Source organism: Panthera onca, chromosome A2 (genome assembly GCF_046562875.1).
Source record: "Panthera onca isolate mPanOnc1 chromosome A2, mPanOnc1 haplotype 2, whole genome shotgun sequence".
NCBI lineage: Eukaryota > Metazoa > Chordata > Mammalia > Carnivora > Felidae > Panthera > Panthera onca.
The window spans coordinates 14,774,576-14,794,075 of record NC_138340.1 but is presented as its reverse complement, the minus strand read 5'-3'; the positions used below and the strand labels follow the sequence as shown (position 1 = coordinate 14,794,075).

The 19,500-nt window shown below is 57.7% G+C and overlaps 1 protein-coding gene across 1 annotated transcript; it reads left to right on the top strand.

The window, feature by feature from the left end:
* The first annotated feature begins 1,292 nt into the window (after nucleotides 1-1,292).
* ATP13A1 (ATPase 13A1) lies at nucleotides 1,293-17,921 on the top strand. The gene is made up of 26 exons (XM_060630765.3): nucleotides 1,293-1,717; nucleotides 3,989-4,078; nucleotides 4,207-4,397; nucleotides 6,737-6,809; nucleotides 7,030-7,185; nucleotides 7,347-7,416; nucleotides 7,494-7,600; nucleotides 8,089-8,218; nucleotides 8,345-8,400; nucleotides 8,988-9,114; nucleotides 9,192-9,329; nucleotides 9,410-9,530; nucleotides 9,891-10,048; nucleotides 10,437-10,612; nucleotides 10,684-10,794; nucleotides 11,797-11,922; nucleotides 12,766-12,874; nucleotides 14,296-14,495; nucleotides 14,578-14,674; nucleotides 15,413-15,573; nucleotides 15,643-15,757; nucleotides 15,850-16,046; nucleotides 16,845-16,987; nucleotides 17,186-17,297; nucleotides 17,383-17,526; nucleotides 17,612-17,921. Exons 1-26 carry the CDS (start codon nucleotides 1,322-1,324, stop codon nucleotides 17,720-17,722), a joined length of 3,615 nt encoding a protein of 1,204 aa, XP_060486748.2. The 5' UTR covers nucleotides 1,293-1,321; the 3' UTR covers nucleotides 17,723-17,921.
* The last annotated feature ends 1,579 nt before the right edge of the window (nucleotides 17,922-19,500 follow it).

Genomic DNA, 19,500 nt, shown 5'->3' with positions numbered 1-19,500 from the left:
TAAAACAAAAAGCTGTCCTAAGGGTTGCAGTCCACTCAGATAAGTATTATTGGAAAAGAAAACTGAAAGAGTAAAGATATTCTACTGTGTAATGGGACAGAAAGAAACGTCATCATTACTTTCATTAAATATACAATGTTAACTAAAGGGGCGCCCGGGTAGCTCAGTCAATTTATCATCAAATTTCGGCTCAGGTCATGATTCACAATTAGTGAGTTGAAGCCCTGCATCCGGCTCTGAGCTAACAGAGCAGCGCCTGCTTGGGATCCTCTCTCCCTCTCTCTCTGCCCCTCCCCTGCTCACTCACGCTCTCTCAAAAATTAAAAAAAATTAAAAAAAAAAGAATATTAACGAAGTCCTACTGCATTTATTATGTTCTCCTTTTACGAAGTCTTACTGTTACTACCCTAAGAATATGCAACAATATAACCTACAAATATAAATATCCTATAAAGAGTTTAAAAAGCAGTTCATATAAATTTTTATGTGAGAGGAAAGAAACATAAAAGCGTTGTTATACATTTTTCTCAAACATATTGTTTGAGAAACAATGTTTTCTATTTGTAGTACTACCAAATACTACTAAGTGCCGCTGTTAATTAGCCCTATTGTGGTTTTGCTCAAGCAATAGTAGGAGAGTAAACATTACACAACATACGTAATCTCAAATAAACAATTTTTCGTATATTTATGTTAAAGTAGTAACATGTGTGTGTAATCATTATTTCATGATCGCTCTGGTGAGCTGTGGCTGTGTTCTGTATGCCTGTCAGCACCTGCCCTCCCCCGGGACCCCCAGGGAGGGACCTCCCCGGCGCCGACACCAACCAAGGACCCGGGTCCTTAACAAGCCCCACCCCCGTGACAAAGCCCGCCCCTTCGGCGGATCCTGACCTCGCCCACAGAATGCCTGCGTTTCAGTAATTGGCCCCGCCTCCGCAGTGCCCAGGCTCCGCCCCTGATACGCAAACAGGCCATTGCTCGGTAGCCTAGGACAAGGGCTCCCCAGTTCCGGTTTAGTTGTCATGGTGGGGCCCAGCCCGCCTAGCCTCGTCTTTTCCGGTCTCAGTCCGGCGTGGCAGGGCGGCGGGGGCAGCCTTAGCCCTTTCAAGACTTTCTCTGTCATGGCCGCGCCCTACCTCTCCTTCCGGCCGCAGCCTGTCATGACGGCGCCCTGAGTAACCACTTCCGGACGCAGCTTCTGCAATTGTCCGGCCCTCCCTAGCCCCAGCTGCCATGGCGGCACCCAAGGTTCACCGGAAGTAAGCCGTCGGAAGTGAGGCGGTGCCTCTGCCCGGAAGCGAGTGCGGCGCTGGGAAAGATGGCGGCGGCGGCTGCGGTGGGCAACGCGGTGCCTTGCGGGGCCAGGCCTTGCGGGGCCCGGCCCGGCGGGCAGCCCAAGCCCGGGCCGCAGCCGCGCACCCTCCTCGCCGCCGGGCCGGCGCTCATAGCGAGCGGTGACGAGCTGGTTGCTGCCGTGTGGCCGTACCGGCGGCTGGCACTGCTGCGGCGCCTCACGGTGCTGCCGTTCGCGGGTCTGCTCTACCCGGCCTGGCTGGGCGCCGCGGCCGCCGGCTGCTGGGGCTGGGGCAGCAGCTGGGTGCAGATACCCGAAGCCGCACTGCTTGTGCTCGCCAGCATCTGCCTCGCGCACGCGCTCACCGTCCTCTCGGGGCATTGGTCCGTGCACGCGCACTGCGCGCTCACCTGCACCCCGGTAAGTGCTCGGGCACGAGCCTGACCCTCGACTCGGTCGAACCTTGCGGCGGGTCGCAGTCACGACGTTTGTGTAGGTCCGCACTCCATCCCGGGCTTCCCATTTGCTGGGCCTGAGTCCCCAGCGTTGCCCTCTGGGTGTCCAAACCCTGGCCCTACTACTGACTTGCTGTGCGACCCTGACGCAGGTTATTTCCTTTTTCTGGAATCCCTCCTTGGTGTGGTCATTTAGGCTCGGGAAGCTAATATCTATAAAAAGCTCAGCGTAGGATCCGACATATGTTCTTCTTTGTTATGGCTTGTTAATGCTAGCGACCATAATAGCAAGTACTAGGTTGCTTCTAGAAACGGTCCTACTTTCTTCCCCTGTGTCTCTGTCTACTACTTTGGTTTTCAGAGTGTGAGGCTAGACCCGCCGGGTGAGTTTACTTGTCTGTGGAGGTTGGTTTGAGAGCTCTGTTGTCTGGTGTTTACAGGCCCTCACATACTAGGACCAAAATTAGGTTGCAATGCACTTTGATCATAGCAAGCATTTAAGAGGAGCAGGAGCAGTTTGTGAGCAAGTGACTTCAAGTGCTTTTTGCTTTTTGTCTCTTTATGCCTGCCTGCAAGCTGAGTGTGGTGACAGTGAGGACTTCTTTCAGAACACACTTTTAGAAGCACAGTAGCACTTCTGACCCTTAACTGCCAGGATCTGGATAGGGAGAGCTGCCCTGGGTCAGCAGTTACTATCAGTGACTGCACCACCGCTCTCTGGGCCTGCCTTGGATGACACTGGCATGTTTGGAGCCATGGGCACTGAGGTCCAGCCAGTCTCCCCTTTGATCCCAGGCGTGTGTCTGCTGGAAAGAGAGGGAAAGGGAGCAGCATTAAGGGCGGCAGAAAGAGAAGTCCACTCTGACTGCAAACACGGGCTGGGTCCTCTTTCTCTTCTGAGAGAATAAAGTCCCTTGTTTCCCCAACAAGCCTTATCCCAGAGGAGGGGCTCAAACTTATGGGCTTGGTGGCTTCAGGTCAGCACAACGAAAGATTCCAATGAGGGACCAAAAAATGGAGGGAAATTGGAGAGAGTGTGACATCTCTCCCCAAACGTCCAGCTGCCTTTTGGCCTGCAGGTAAAAAACGTGACTGTTCACTTCCTCTCCAGGGATGAAGGACAAGGAGCTAAGTGACTGTGGGGTTAGGACAGGCAGATCCGGGATCAGAGATCTCAGACGGGTGCTTCTCTCTGGGTTTCAGTTCACCCTTGTGTAAAGCGAGAACTGTAACACCCACCTCTTGTTCCACAGTGAGAAGAGCCTGAAATGACCGCAGCCTTCCTGGCGTGGGGCTGGCCCCACGTAGCACTTTGCACTTTTTTTCCGTGGCATTCCCATCCCCAAGTTCATCGCTTAATGTTTTGTCTTTGTCGTTCTTTTCTGACTGCTTCCATGCCAGTGAATGCCCCAAGGGTCAGGGCCTTTCTACTGAGGGTCACCCTTTGGCGCCTCCCCACACAAACACACACGTCCCAGGGACTGAGTGGGCTGGCCCAGCAGCCGCAAGCTGGCTGCAGCGTGGGCTTGAGGGAGCGCTAACTGACCTCCAGCCAGCGCCTCCATGTCATAGGTGCTGAGGGGCCTGCAGCGAACAAAGCAGACGAAAGCCGTTGCCTTCATGGCGTTAGCGAGAGAGGTAGAGCTCGTACTCAGCCATCAGTGCTCAAAAGGAAAAAACAGGACGAGGAAAGGAGCGTTGTGAGGGCCCTTTACATGGAGCCTCCTCCAGGGGAGGGCTCCTAAGAAGGTGACATTTGAGCAAGGGCCTGAAGCTGAGTGTGTGACCGCATGTTCCAGGCAGAGAAAACGGCTCGTGCAGAGGCCCTTAGCTGAGGCAAGGACGAGTCTTGCCTCATCGTCCCTGGTCACTTCAGGACACGTGATGAACGGTTAAAGGAGGGGAGGCAGAGCAGCAGTAGGCCAGCGGGCTGGGACAGGGCTCGGCCCATGTGCATTGAGGGCGCATCTCATGCGGGGGGGCCTTCTTCCTGTTTGAGTTCAGCAGTGCCCCAGGCGTCAGGTGCTGTCCATCACTCCTGATTTTATGACACGAGACCATCAGTGTGGTCAGGTAGTGTCTATGTCTCAGTGACAGATGGGGAAGCGGCCGGGCCAGCCTCCGGAGCCCAGTGGCGTGTTCTGCGACCAGACCTGCGGTGCGTGCAGCCTCCCTGGTGGGGGCTGTGCAGCTGGGGGGTGGGAAGGGCTCAGCAGCAGCACTTTGTCTCTCACAGGAGTACGACGCCAGCAAAGCAACCTTCGTGAAGGTGGTGCCGACCCCCAACAATGGCTCCACTGAGCTTGTGGCCCTCCACCGGGATGAGGTAGGGACCTGCTGCTGGGCCGCCCAGCCCAGGGTTTGGGTTGGGGGGCGGGGGGGGTGGACTCCCAGGCACTGTCAGGCACGCCCAGGTTAGGGGCTTCTGCCACAGAGATGCCTCTGCTCCCACAGGGTGAAGATGGGCAAGAGGTGCTGTCCTTCGAATTCCAGAAGATCAAGTATTCCTACGATGCCCTGGAGAAGAAGCGCTTCCTCCCTGTGGCCTTCCCTGTGGGAAATGCCTTCTCATATTACCAGAGCAACAGAGGCTTCCAGGAGGACTCTGAGATCCGCGCGGCCGAGAAGAAGTTTGGGAGCAATAAGTGAGTCCCAGGGTGCCCCCGTGTTCTGACAGGGCTGGAGCTCTGCCCACGGTCACAGCAGGGACGCTTGGCCGCGCCAGTGGCCCCTTTCCCATTTCTGCCCCGCCACGCTCCAGAGTCAGGGTGCCTAGGAAGTGGGGTGGAGGAGGTCACCCTTTAAACAATACATCCCAGGGGCGCCTGGGTGGCTCAGTCAGTTGAGCGTCCAACTTCGGCTCGGGTCATGATCTCACAGTTTGTGGGTTCGAGCCCCGTGTCGGGCCCTGTGCTGACAGCTCGGAGCCTGGAGCCTGCTTTAGATTCTGTGTCCCCCTCACTCTCCGCCCCACCCCTGCTTGTGCTCTGTCTCTCTCTGTCTTTCAAAAATGGATAAACATTAACAAAAATAAATACATAAACAATACATCCCAGGTGAAGATGGCGGGCACCTTTTGAGAAATGTGCTGTAGTCTTGTCTCCCCTGAGCTGGCCTGCTAACAGGGACCCTGGAGGGCCCTCCAGCGGGAGTGCGTGCAGCTCTTCATGGGAGCCTGGCCTGAGGCCCCGGAGTTGGTTGTTGATCCTCGTTTTGTAATTACTATAGTTTTTCTCTGGCTTATTTATTTATTTTTTTTAGTCTTGTCGTTTTATTTTTTTTTTAAGTTTACTCATTTTTGACAGAGAGAGAGAGATAGAGCATGAGTGGGGGGGGTGGGGGGTGCAGAGAGAGGGAGACACAGAATCCGAAGCAGGCTCCAGGCTCCGAGCTGTCAGCACAGAGCCCGATGAAGGGCTCGAACTCACGGACCGTGAGAGCACCACCTGAGCCAAAGTCGGATGCTCAACTGACTGAGCCACCCAGGCGCCCCTGTTGTTTTGGAGTTTATTTGTTTTGAGAGAGAACACGCACGTGCACTCACAAGTAGGGGAAGGGCAGAGAGAGAGAGCGAGAGAATCGATGCAGGGTTCGAACTCAGAAACCTCAAGTTCGTGACCTGAGCCAAAGTCAGATGCTTAACCCACTGAGCCACCCAGGTGTCCTATTTCTCTTTGTTTTTAAGGTTTTTTCCTGAGTGTAAGTTGTCACCTTTGTCCTCGTATTTTTCCCAGCACTTCAGGAAGAGTGGTAAAAGGAATTGTTAGTGATCACCTTGGCTCTCTTTTGTGCCAGGCAGGATGCCAGATGCCTTGTACGTATGTGCTTTCTCTTCAGTCACCAAAACCACCAGTGCCGAGACACTACTGGGAGGGGGCAGAGCTGGACTTCAGAGCCCCTGTCCCTGCCACCATGATAATCATCCTCGACCTGAAAATCCTTAGACCCTTTAGGGAATTCTTCCCTGACTTCATTGTTTTTTAAAAATTACAGATGGTGGCAGCAGAGGCGGGGTGGGTTGGGGGGGTTGGCACCTGGGTGGCTCAATTGGTTAAGCGTCTGACTCTTGATTTTGGCTCAGGTCATGATCTCGGGGTTTGTGAGATCGATCCCCCCCAAACCGATCCCGCACTGTCAGCACAGAGCCTGCTTAGGATTCTCTCTCTCCCTGTCTCTGCCCCTCCCTGTGCTCACACACACGCAGGTGCACACACAGTCTCACTTTCAGAATAAGCAAACGTTAAAAATACAGATGTGTTATTTCAAATAGCAACGTAGTGGGGAGGTTTATAAGAAATTTTTTACTTATTTCCCTGCTTAAGGTCAGCCTTGATGGTGGCATGGGACGCCCCCTTGCACACCTTCCTGCCTCATGCAAAGTCACCTGACAATGCGGAATGGGCCCCGGTTGTTGTTGTTGTTTGTTTTTATCACAGTGGATTCTTTTTCTCGCATCTCACCTCTAGTACTCATCTCTAAGGGCAGGGCGAGGAGGACCCAGGCTGCCTGGCTCGTTCCCTGGCCCTGCTGGGCTATCACACAATGCCGCAGAACACACCCTTAGGCCCCACTCCTCAAATTCTGGGGCTTTCGTTGAGGGAGTTGGGGGAAATTTCAGCTCCAGACCTCCCCTCTCGAAATCAGGGTGGGGCTCAGCCCCCAGGGGACCCCACAATACCCCACAGCCAGGCCTCTCCTGCACAGCTTCAGGGCCCCCATCCCACAGTCAGGTACTCCTTCTCCGCCTGCTTGTCACCCAATCTGATGACCGGTTCTGTCTTGCACTAACCCTGCTTGAGTGCGTGGCTACCTGAACAACCTGTCGCTGATTCAGAAGCTTCACCTGGGTTCTGTGGAGCAGAGGGCTGGCAGCAGTTAGCATGCTAGTCACAGTCGAGTGGACTGTCCCTCCTGGCTCCTTGTTTCCCGAGGGGCTCCCGAGGCCTCACGCTGTGAACAAGATGTGGGGTCTGGTCTCTTGCAGGGCCGAGATGGTGGTGCCTGACTTCTCAGAGCTGTTCAAGGAGAGAGCCACAGCACCCTTCTTTGTGTTCCAGGTAAACAGCAGCTTGGGCTCTCCCCCCACCCTGTTCCTTGGGCCTTCCACAGCCAGAGCAGTCTCCCTTCTCCACACCTGAAAATCTGTCTGTCTGCACGGGCCTGGGCCGTGTGTAGAACAGCCCGTGGTGTGCCTTCCCAGCCTCCTCAGCTGTCCATCTTCGTGTGCTCCCGTGGATGGACGGGCGGGGGTGTGGACACACAGGCTGTGTCCTGCAGGTTTTTTGCGTGGGGCTCTGGTGTCTGGATGAGTACTGGTACTACAGCGTCTTCACACTTTCCATGTTGGTGGCCTTCGAGGCCTCCCTGGTGCAGCAGCAGATGAGGAACATGTCAGAGATCCGGAAGATGGGCAACAAGCCTCACATGATCCAGGTGTGGCCAACAGGGAGACTTGCTGCGGGGGGGGCGTGGGGGGCACCTGCCAGTCTCAGGGTGGGCGTGGAGCGAGGGCAGGGTGAGGTCGGCTCTCGGCGTGCACCTGCATCATGCCCCCTCTCAAGAGGCAGAGCTGAGTGCACCTCCCCTCCACCCAGGTCTACCGCAGCCGGAAGTGGAGGCCCATCGCCAGCGATGAGATCGTTCCGGGAGACATTGTGTCAATCGGTGAGGCACAGTTCTGTTCCGTCCTGGCGGGAGCCCTTCTCTCGGCTTCCGTCCAACCCTCCCGCCCCTTCCCGCAGGCCGCTCCCCACAGGAGAACTTAGTGCCCTGTGACGTGCTGCTGCTGCGCGGCCGCTGCATCGTGGACGAGGCCATGCTCACAGGGGAGTCGGTGCCACAGATGAAGGTGCTGGGTGGGGAGTAGGGGTCGTGCTCGGTGTACTCCCGTGCCTCACTGTCTCATTCGTGGAGCAGGGAGAGGGCTGGTCGCTAGGCCGGGATCCTGCCTAGGCACGGCTGGAGGAGGCCAGAGGAGGTGCGGTGCCTAGACGGAGCTGCCGGCTCTCCTGGGGGGGTCTGCACCCTGAACGAAGGGGAGCTGGGTGGTGAAGAGAGAGGCCAAGGTCGTTGGGGGTTGTCCAGGCCAGGGACCGGGGATGTCGGACTAGGGTGGGCCAAGAGAAACCGGGAGAGCGTGAACCCCGAGTGAGGCCAGTTGGGGGATCCCGAGGAGTGGATGCGCGCACGCAGGTGGGGAGAAGACGAGGTCAGGCTGGGAACCCTGTGAGGGTCAGAGTGGCCCAACCCAGCCCCAGGGGCCCCCTCTTGAGAGACTGGGGATGGAGAAGGAGGCCGAGGTGAGAGCGCCCTCACCATCCTCTCTTTTCTCCTCAGGAGCCCATTGAAGACCTCAGCCCCGACCGGGTGCTGGACCTCCAGGCCGACTCCCGGCTCCACGTCATCTTTGGGGGCACCAAGGTGGTACAGCACATCCCCCCACAGAAGGCCACCACGGGCCTGAAGCGTAGGTGCCTTGGGGAGATCCGGGGGTGTTCTGGCCCCACCGTCCCCACCCCCTCAACACCTGCTTGGCTGTGCGGGAGTCGGGACGAACAGATACAAGTGATGCTCGTTCTGTTTGTCTCTGCAGCAGTTGACAATGGGTGCGTGGCCTACGTCCTCAGGACCGGATTCAACACGTCCCAGGTATGGCCCCTTGTCTGGCTCTGGGGAGCGTGGGCCCCAGGGCAGGAGGCAGACAGTTGAGACAGTGGCTCTTATGGACCCCAGAACATCCCCGCCACAGGCTTACTCTGACAGAGGGTACTGGTTCGGGGCAGGGTGCAGAGGCAAACCCTAGACTGAGCCCGCTGTCCTCAGCTGAGCTTCTGGTGGGGAGCACAGACAGAGAACGGGCTGTTGCCACACACGTTGGGATGGTGTACAGAGTCACGCTCATAAACTCTTCACTAAAATGGCATGAGGGCTGCCTGGTAGAGGTGATGGCCGGACCTCCCTCTGGAAAACCCAGTCCCCCATCTAAACCACTTCTTTCCCTAACCCCCAGTTTTTGGCCACTGGTCTCTATAACCCTTAGCTGAGTTGCAGCCTCCCACATACCTGTGTGGTCCCTGTGTCACGGCTGCAGGACTCACTGGTGGGCCCAGGGCAGGCCCTCCCCATCAGCAGAGGGATACTCTGACCCTCTGTGCTGTCAGATGCTGGAGGCCACCCCTACCCCACACCCCCACACCCCCATGCCAGGAAAGGCCTCTAACCCCCTGTCCTTCTAGGGCAAGCTGCTTCGAACCATCCTCTTTGGAGTCAAGAGGGTGACTGCAAACAACCTGGAGACCTTTATCTTCATCCTCTTCCTCCTGGTCTTCGCCATCGCAGCAGCTGCCTACGTGTGGATTGAAGGTATGCACTGTGGCCCCTCACCTGTCTGCTGGGACCTGTCCCCATGGCCCCCAGGCTGGCAGGCCCTGTCTCCGCAGGCACCAAGGACCCCAGCCGGAACCGCTACAAGCTGTTTCTGGAATGCACACTGATCCTCACCTCGGTCGTGCCCCCTGAGCTGCCCATCGAGTTGTCTCTGGCTGTCAACACCTCCCTCATTGCCCTGGCCAAGCTCTGTGAGTGCCTGGGACAGGGTTGGGTGCCTAGCGGGCCGGGGCCTGGCAGAGCCCCTGACCCTGGCTCCTCCCCTTCCCAGACATGTATTGCACGGAGCCCTTCCGGATCCCGTTTGCCGGCAAGGTAGAGGTGTGCTGCTTCGACAAGACAGGGACCTTGACTAGCGACAGCCTAGTCGTTCGTGGGGTGGCCGGGCTCAGGTGAGCATGGGGGGCCTAGGCCTCTCCCCCAGCAGGTGGCTTTCTGGGAGCTCAAGGGACAGACGGCACCCACCCAGACCCACCCACCACAGTGGACCACTGAAGTTTGATCAGGCGGCAGAGGGGGGTGTTCCCCGTGTACTCTTCAATGTGACAGCAGTGTGGAGGCTCAGCTCCCACCCCAAGCAGCCATACGATCCCTAGAGCCGTCTCTGAGATGGGCACAGTTGGCACGAAGACCAAGACCATGCGTCTCAGCCCCTGTAGTGACTGGCACAGAGTGGAGGCCCATCCCTCATCCTGGCTAGCAAGTCCCAAGAGTCCCTCCACTCCATAACAAGCGGTTTCCTCTCTTTGCAGAGACGGGAAGGAGGTCACTCCTGTGTCTAACATCCCTGTAGAGACACACCGTGCCCTGGCCTCATGCCACTCCCTCATGCAGCTGGATGATGGCACCCTTGTGGGTGATCCACTTGAGAAGGCTATGCTGACAGCTGTGGACTGGACGCTGACCAAAGGTGAGGGGCTGGAGCTTTGGGCCCAGTTCTCACACTCCTGGGTGGGCGGGCTGCACCCCTCGGAGACACCTGTGTGTCCACCTTGGGCAGGCAGGCCTATAACCGTGATGTTCCCCTAGGTGGGTGGGCACAGGCTCACCTCTGACCTGAGACAGTCCATGCCCGTGGGAGTAGAGCCTGCCCCACCCTGTCAGAAGTCACAGGCAGGGTCCTCTGAGCACAGGTCTCTCAGCCTTGACCCTACCTGGAGTGAGGAGCCTCCCCCCAACCCCCACCTGCAGGCCCTGGGTCTGGGGGTGGGGGGAAGAGAGGGGTGGAAGGGGGAGGCGGGGGCTTGGCTGCCTCTTTGGAGCGAAGGCCCTCAGGATTCGTACTTATTTGTTTCCAGATGAGAAAGTATTCCCCCGAAGTATTAAAACTCAGGGGCTGAAAATTCACCAGCGCTTTCATTTTGCCAGTGCCCTAAAGCGAATGTCCGTGCTCGCCTCCTATGAGAAGCTAGGCTCCACTGATCTCTGCTACATTGCGGCTGTGAAGGGGGCCCCCGAAACCCTGCACTCCATGGTGAGCCAGCCCCGGCCCAGGGGGAAGGGGGGCGCGGGGCGGTCGGTGACATCCCCCCGCGTTCCCTGCAGTTCGCCCAGTGCCCACCTGACTACCACCACATCCACACGGAGATTTCCCGGGAAGGAGCCCGAGTCTTGGCGCTGGGGTACAAGGAGCTGGGGCATCTCACCCACCAGCAGGTAAGGGCCCAGGCTCTCCACCTGCTGGCCCCTTGTCCTCACCGCCTTCTGTTCCCGTCAGCGCCACTATGAGCAGGCATGGTTCTTTCTTCCTCTTCCCATGTCTCTACCTTTGGAGGCCCTGGGTGGCACTCGGTCCTTGGTCCCTTCTTCCCCACTGTGTGCCCTGTCCCTTAGGGGACCCCATCCCATCTTGGCTCCTGAGGCCACTTCTGCCGAGCACAACCAAGGCCCGCCTCCATCCAGCTTCCTACTCCTACACCCTTGGGTCCTCACACCTCCCCAAGGATCACCAGGAAGCACCTCGGATTCCTGTCTCCATCCCAGTTCTGCCCCTACCCTGTCCAACCACCCTGTCACCGTGTGGTCTTGGGGCGCCTCCAGCTCTCGTTCACGCCCTACATCTTCACATCGGTCATCGGCTTTCTTCTCTCCCTCCACCGTCAGTCCTCCTCCTTTATCTGCTTCCACCTGGGCCCTCATCCAGTCCACTTAACACCTGGCAGCTGAGAGATTCTTCCAGAGTGCGCACCAGATTGTGGGCTTACGTTCATAGCCGCCCTGCTTGATGCCACTCCCTGAGTCTGTCTGTCTCGTTCCCCTGCTGTCCTTTCTCATGGCAGTTAGTGCTCTGATTTCTGTGATTTTATTTCACATCGCTTCTGGTAGTAGGCAAGCTCTGTGAGGGCAGGAGGTTTGGGTTTCTGATAGGAGGAACAGGGTGAGTGTGTGCTCAGTGATTAACAAAGGAGTGTCTGACTTTGTTGTCTGGGAGGCTGAGTCACAGGGGCTCCGTGCCCTGCTTTTGCCCACATAGGGAGGAAAGGCCCCACGGTGGGGAAACCACACAGCCCTGCTGAGCCCTGTGGGTTGCCCTCCCCACTTCTCAGCTTCTGACCCTTACATGTTCCTCCTGTAAAGATGGGGCCTTCCCTGACCTCCCTTACCAGCTCAGAAGTGATGGCGGGATGGGTTGTAAGGCACCCCTGTGTCCCCACACAGGCCCGGGAAGTCAAACGGGAGGCCTTGGAGTGCAACCTCAAGTTCGTTGGCTTCATTGTGGTCTCCTGCCCGCTGAAGGCCGATTCCAAGGCTGTGATCCGTGAGATCCAGAATGCGTCCCACCGGGTATGGCTGCCACACCCCTCCCCATTGGGCCCCAAGGGTGGCCTGACGGGTGGGTGGGTCTTTGTTCCTTCCGGAGAGGGGGATGTGACAGTAGAGGACAGTTCTCCCCTCAGTGGGGCAGGTTTAAGTGGGTATCCAGGTCTCAATAGCAGGGACGTCTTTCTTGGATTTCAGCTGAGCTCCGTCACAGCTCTGGTGCTAACGCTTTTCCAGGCTTGAGGATGCCTTGGGACCCGGCCTGTGCCCACCCATCTCGAGTTGCTTCCTTGGCCCTCAGCATCCTTGGGATGCAAGGGCAGTTCCCCCACTCCACCCCATCCTAGACAGGAAGAGCTGGAGCTGGGACAGGGGATACAGAGGCACTTCCCAGACAGACCGCATCCATCTGTCCTGTGGTTTCTGTTTTCTAGTTTGGAACTCAGGATGCAGTTTAGAATGTGGGAGGTGAGTGAGCAGTCACAGAGGTGGTGACATGAGCGGCACCCACCTGGCTCTCAGCAATCACAGCCCGTCTTCCCATCACTGGGCCCTAAGTGCAAAGGCTGGAGCATCTGTTCCCCTCTGCCTGGGGCAGCTACCAAGCCAAGGGGGTCCACACCAGTAGCTGGTTCTTAGTTTGTATTACAGAAAAGGCTTGAGTGTTTTCAGAAAGACATGCATACGTGAATTATTTGCATAAAACGCCACCAAGTTGGGGTGGATTGTGGCCCCTGGAACCCATTCTGCATTAGGAGACCAAGACCTCATTCTGTGACCTTCTCTAGAGGGGACTCGATCACCAGGTCTCCAGGCTGGAGTTTGACCTGTTGAGCCCTGCCCCACTGAGCCCTCTTCTCTTGCCAGGTGGTCATGATCACAGGCGACAACCCGCTCACTGCCTGCCACGTGGCTCAGGAGCTGCACTTCATTGAAAAGGCACAAACGCTGATCCTGCAGCCTCCCACAGAGAAAGGTGAGGCGCCGTGGAGCCCTGGACTCTGGGGGACCCTGAGTCCAAGAACAGCTCCTGTCTGGTGGCCCACCTGGATTTCAGGCCTGAGGAACATAGCCTTGCCTCGTCGGCATGCTCAGGCCCCCTGGCCAGGGAGTTCCACCCCTGTGTGTCCAGCAGCGTGCGAGCAGCTACTGGTTCCAGGATCAGCGATGACTTACAATCAGGGTGGTTGATTGTCGTCAGCCAGTCTGTGTTTTCTGTCCTCACACCTGCCTTGGGGCCGGCAGGCTGTCGTACCTGGTGAGGGTTCTCGTGAGCACGGGGATGCTGGCACGACCAGACCCCAGGCAGAGGGCGCGGTGCACGTTACCACCCTTGTCATCTCCGCACCCTATAGGAGGAAACTGACAAAGGTCAGCTGTTAGGGCCCCCACTTTGTAGACAAGGAAAGAGAAGTAAACTCATCGACCTCAGTCGCTCAGTGGTACTTGGAAGATTTGCTCCCAGGTGTCCTGACTCCAGAGCTCATGGCCTCTGGTCATTCCTGAGTAACCAAATTGGCTGCCAGTGGTGCCCAAGGGTAGAGTCCACTGAGGGGCACATCCAGCCCCAGCACCTCCGGCTGGTGGGGTGTGGGGTCTGTTAGATTGTCAGATGCCAAGGGATGGCGTCTGGCTGGGGAATGACCTGCGTCGGAATGTCACCAGGCTGCAGATCAGAGGAGGTTGCAGCTTTGGGAACTGTGCTGGAGTCTAGAATCTCCCAGCCCTTCTAGTCGATGTGTTAGTGCCAGATCTCTGTCGTCTCTGTCCCAGCCCCAGGCACTGTGGTCTTCCAGAGCCCAGGGATTGTAGGCAGGTGGCCCAGAGGTGGCTGTCAGGACTGTTGATTGGCAGATGAAGCTGCTCTAACAAAACGGCCACAACAAAAGGCACGTGGAGGCTGGTTTCCCTCCTAGCCAGGACAGCCCAGGATGAGCCATGCAGTGCCAGAAGGCCTCCCTCAGCCGTCCTTGTCACTCAGCATCCACGTCTAGGCCAGCCATCTAGAAAGAGGAAGTGGTTGGTAAGCAGTGTCTGGCCCGAGGAAGTGACTCAGGGTGTCCAGGCCCTAGGAGAGGAAGGTTTCAAGCAGGCCCCAGGGGTAGGGGTGCCTTGCTCCTGAGGTCAGGTTGTCTGGATTTGAATTTGACTGTCATGTGGTCTCAGGCCAGTGGCCTAGGCTCTGGGTTCTTGAATCCTTTGTATGGGAGGGTTCTGTGAACAATCTGTGGGGTTCCTGGGCTGCAGGTGTGGACCCGGTCGGTAGGGATAAAGAGGGGTGAGGGCAAGAACATGCTTCAGGGAGATGAGACTAGGACCGTATATGTGAGGTCCATGTGAGGGGGATTTGCTGAGCGGCTGAACCCCTCTCCCTGACCCTGGGCTCTGGCCCTGCAGGTCGACCCTGCGTGTGGCGCTCTATCGATGGCAGTGTCATACTGCCCCTGGCTAGGGGCTCCCCAAAGGCGCTGGCCCTCGAGCATGCCCTGTGCCTCACGGGTGACGGCCTGGCCCACTTGCAGTCCGAGGACCCCCAGCAGCTGCTTCGCCTCATTCCCCATGTGCAGGTGTTCGCCCGCGTGGCCCCCAAACAGAAGGTGTGTACAGAGGAGGCAGAGGGGCAGGTGGGGCCCTGGGGGCGGCACAGAGCCCTCACTCCGCCCATCTCTGCCCACGTAGGAGTTTGTCATCACCAGCCTGAAGGAGCTGGGCTACGTGACCCTCATGTGTGGCGACGGCACCAATGACGTTGGTGCCCTGAAGCATGCTGACGTGGGTGAGTCCCTCAAGCTGATGGACTGTCGCTTCCATCGATGTTCTGCCGGCACGGGCTTAGGCTTAGCTTCAGAGACACGTCACTGAGCGAGTTCTGTGAGGAGGCACTGGGGAGGGGGTCAGGGGCCAGGGGGATTGGGGATCTGGGACCTGCAGGCCTGGAAGGGACACAGGTGTCTGAGGAAGAGTGAGGTGAGGGCATCAGGGCCTCTGGGAGGCTCCATGTGGCAGACACAGCTTGGTTTGCTGAGGCCCCCCGGCCCCACGCAGGGACCACGTGGGCACTGAGGGCCAAAGGCCAGTGAGAGATGGGACAAGTGGCGATGCACAAATGGAAGCTGAGGCATTTGCCAAGCGTTCATAGGCTTGGATTCCTGTCAACAGAATGTAGTCATCGGGCTGACGTTTAAAAACTGATCTGGTGTACTTGTAGCTCTTTCGAGATTCTTAACTGATTTATTAGTCAACTGTGGTGTTTATCACCTATTACGTCTTAGAATTACGATCCTTGGCAATAGACTTAGGGAGTCTGTTCATTTTGTCTCCTTTGTGTTTTGTGTATTTGGGTTTTGCTTCCTAAGTGTGGAAAGTAAGATAGATGCTCTCTGAGACACTCCCTGGGGAGATGGGCTAAGATAAGGAAGTTGGGGCTCCTGTGAGCAGACTCTGCACTCCGCACGGGGCCTGAGTGGCAGGCTCCTTCTGCCTCCAGCCATACAATCACATGCCTCTCCCCCAGGTGTGGCACTCCTGGCCAACGCCCCCGAGCGAGTCGTTGAACGGCGACGACGACCCCGAGACAGCCCCGTCCTGAGCAACAGTGGAGTCCGGGCCACTTCCAGGGCGGCCAAGCAGAGGTCGGGGCTCCCGCCTCCCGAGGAGCAGCTGGCCTCCCAGCGGGTGAGTCTCAGGAGGGGGGCACCGGCATCCCCTGGTGGCCATGTCTCACCCGTGTCGCCCACCACACAGGACCGCCTGAGCCAGGTGCTGCGGGAACTGGAGGATGAGAGCACACCCATCGTGAAGCTGGGGGACGCCAGCATCGCTGCACCCTTCACCTCCAAGCTGTCTTCTATCCAGTGCAGTGAGTCCCATCCCCAGCCCCTCCCTCGTGCCCACCCCAGGCCTATCCTGATTGGCACCCATGCCCACACCTTCCTCCCCCACCCCCCGCAGTCTGCCATGTGATCAAGCAAGGCCGCTGCACGCTGGTGACCACGCTGCAGATGTTCAAGATCTTGGCCCTCAATGCCCTCATCTTGGCCTATAGCCAGAGTGTTCTCTACTTGGAGGGCGTCAAGTTCAGTGACTTCCAGGCCACGCTGCAGGGGCTGCTGCTGGCCGGCTGCTTCCTCTTCATCTCCCGCTCCAAGGTGGGCTGAGACACAGGCAAAGCAGGGGTTCCCTCCCCAGCGCACGAGTCCCTTTGCCTCTTTGGGCTAGCTAGGATGGGCTGTTAAAGACACCACCACGTGTCATCCGTTTGTCCTCACAGCAGCTCTCAGGGTGGGAACTGTCATCCCCACATCACAGATGAGAATCAGGGGACAGGGCAGGTACACGCTGAGACTCCCCAGAGTGGCCCAACTCGGTTCCCAGCACTGTCTGCCAGCTGGGGTCTCAGGTGGGCCACATAGAGCCCACAGACAAGGAGAGGACAGATGGGGAAAATAATTATTAAGACCACTCAAAGCGTGCGGTGTCGGGAAAAATACAAAGTGACTCACAGGGCACAGCCTCATGGTCATTCAGGGGAGCCCATAGGGTTCCCTACAGAATGAGGGAACCGGCCAGGAAGTAGGCAGAAAGGTCATAGATTGGCATGGGCTGATGCAAAAGAGGCCCTGGAAGCTGGAGAGGGTGGGAGGTGGGTGTTGTCAACCATGCACACCCAGTGGGCCCCAAAGAGGGCTTTGGTTTATTGTAGAACAAGGGGAAAGAGAATGGACTTTAAGTGCCCATTGACTGCTGTGTGGAGTGTAGGCATTGACTGAGGGTGTGATGGCATCTAGACTGAGGTGCTGGGGAACAAGCAGGACTCCAGGGACTGGTACTGACTTATAACCTCCAGGATTTGATGACTGCTCTCTGCATGAGCCCTGCTAGGAGGCAGGGTGGGAGAGTAGGCCCAGGGTGAGCCTGGACCTTGACCCCCCACCCTGCTGCTACAGCCCCTCAAGACTCTCTCCCGAGAGCGGCCCCTGCCCAACATCTTCAACCTATACACTGTCCTCACGGTCGTGCTCCAGTTCTGTGTGCACTTCCTGAGTCTCGTCTACCTGTACAGCGAAGCCCAGGCCCGGAGCCCTGAGAAGTGAGTGCTGTCCCAGCATGGGGGTTGGGGAGGGGCGGAAGGCAGCGTCCCTGCGGTGGAGGGTGCACGAGGATGCACACGCAGACATTGCCCTGTGGTGACCGCAGCCAGGCAGTGGAGTCAGCCAGGGACAGCCCTGGCTCTGTGCAGGGATGGTGAGAGTCATAGGGTGGCCCTGTCCCCCATGTGTTGCTGCAGGCAGGAGCAGTTTGTGGACCTGTACAAGGAATTTGAGCCGAGCCTGGTCAACAGCACCGTGTACATCATGGCTATGGCCATGCAGATGGCCACCTTTGCCATCAACTACAAAGTGAGGTCCAGCCCATGCCTGAGTTCACCCTGCCCACTTTCTAGGCCCCCACAGCACTTGACTGTCCATCCATCTGTCCCCACAGGGCCCACCGTTCATGGAGAGCCTACCAGAGAACAGGCCCCTGGTGTGGAGCCTGGCTGTGTCACTCCTGGCCATCGTGGGCCTGCTCCTTGGCTCCTCACCTGACTTCAACAGTCAGTTTGGCCTCGTGGACATCCCCGTGGAGGTGAGTGGCCCCGTGGACGTGGCCCCACGACTCAGCCTGGGCCCGACCGTGGGCTTCCAGCTCACCAGTGCTCCCTGCCCCGCAGTTCAAGCTGGTCATCGCCCAGGTCCTGCTCCTGGACTTCTGCCTGGCGCTCCTGGCCGACCGTGTCCTGCAGTTTTTCCTGGGGACCCCGAAGCTGAAAGTGCCTTCCTGAGATGGCGGTGCCGGCACCTGCTGCCCGTGTTGGTGCCGCCGGGCGGAAGCCCCAAGAGGGAACACTGCCCCAGTGGCCACCAGGACTGATCTGAGCTGGGACACCCCCTATCCCCCACAGCCATCTGAGGGCCTGGCTGGCAGAACCAGCCCTGGGCTGGCACCTTTGGTAAATAAAGCCGCATCCATGATTTTAAGAAGCCCTGCCTCCACCTCTGTCTGCACCACAGAAGGGGTCATTGTGGGGCTGGGCAGTCACTGAGCAGGGTCCCAGCACCCTCCTCAGGAGCCGTGAGATTATTAACGACAGCCTCTGTAATACATTCAGCACTTAGAAGGGCCAAGCTCCAAGTCCAGAGAGTTGTGCATATTTTCCTAATTTGACGAGCACCTCCATATTTCCGTCGTCTCTCATCTTCATGTTTTGGTCCCTCAGGCACTAGGGGGGGGAGTTTGGGGATCAATGGCATTTTCTGTTTTTCAGTAATATGTAAAAAACAGCATGCCTTTCTCTCTCATGATGTCTTAGATGGGAGGAAGTTCAGTCCGAATCATTGCAGATAGTAGCTCGGGTCACACTCATTGGGGTCCTGTGCCACACAAGTGCCATCACCATCTCATGTAACAGCCCAGCTTTCCATCTGGCTCTGCCCTTGTACTGACACTATCCTTCCTTTCAAAGGGCACTCATTGCAACTCAGGAATTGTGGAGTAGGCAGCACGAGAGCAGAGTCATGGTCAGTGGGAAATTTCCTACCTTCGCAACAGCCAAAAACTTGAGAAAGCAAAAGTCATAAACATGATGCCTTTGTTTCCAACTAGAAAATCCACTGAGTGCAGGGTATGGGTGCATTTTTATAACTTTGACAAGCTGCACATGGGGACCTACAGCCAGGGGACCCAGTCCCAGCTTCTTGGATAACAACCTCTGCCTCCCTGCTGCTTGTCAGTGAGGGGCTCACAGCCCTTTACCATCTTCACCCCTTTGCTGCCCTCAGCGAAGGACGCACAGGCCAAGGAAAGCCCTGGGATCCAAAGCAGGGAAACAGTGGGGACCGGTTGTGAATGCCTGTGAGCATCACACGGGCCCTGAGCACAGATGAAGGTGTATGCAAGTGTGGGGGTGCCAGACCGCACCAGGAAAGGGGGCTATTGTGATCATTTGGAGTCCCTGAGACAATTTGAGGCCACCCGATGGTGACTGGTCTTGGGATTTGTTCGTTGGGAATGATTCTTGGGGTGCTTAGGGTGGGGGTCTATGATCACCATGCCTGAGGGAGGTGCTAGGGGTGCTTCTGGCGCACTGTAATCGACTTCAAGAGTCTGATGCAGCTTTCAAGGTGACTCCAGGTGCCCCAGACCAGAGGTCTCCAGCCCCTCCAGCATTGGGAGACCGGATCCCGCTGGAATAGGCCCTCTCCACCAGGGGGCTCCAAGGCTCCGTGGAGCCTGGATGGGTTCAGGGGTCCAAGGCCCCTGGGCAGGGAAGTCACTGAGTCGTGGGGTGTGGAAGATGCAGGGGCAGGAGCCCGGGACCAGAGAGTGTGCTGGAGCTTTGGCGCCGTGCAAAGATCAGGCGAGGAGACCCCTGGCCGGGATGGAATCATGGGGTGCCCAGCCCTGGCCCCACACATCTCCCGCATCTCGGGCAGGGAGCGCAGGGGACGCGGTACACACTTCAGGGCCTCGGGGGCGTGGCCGACCGGCTGAGGTGTAGTCGCGGGCGGAGCCTCTGATGAGCAAGGGCGTGTTCGCTCGCGGGCGTAGCCTCCGCTGGGC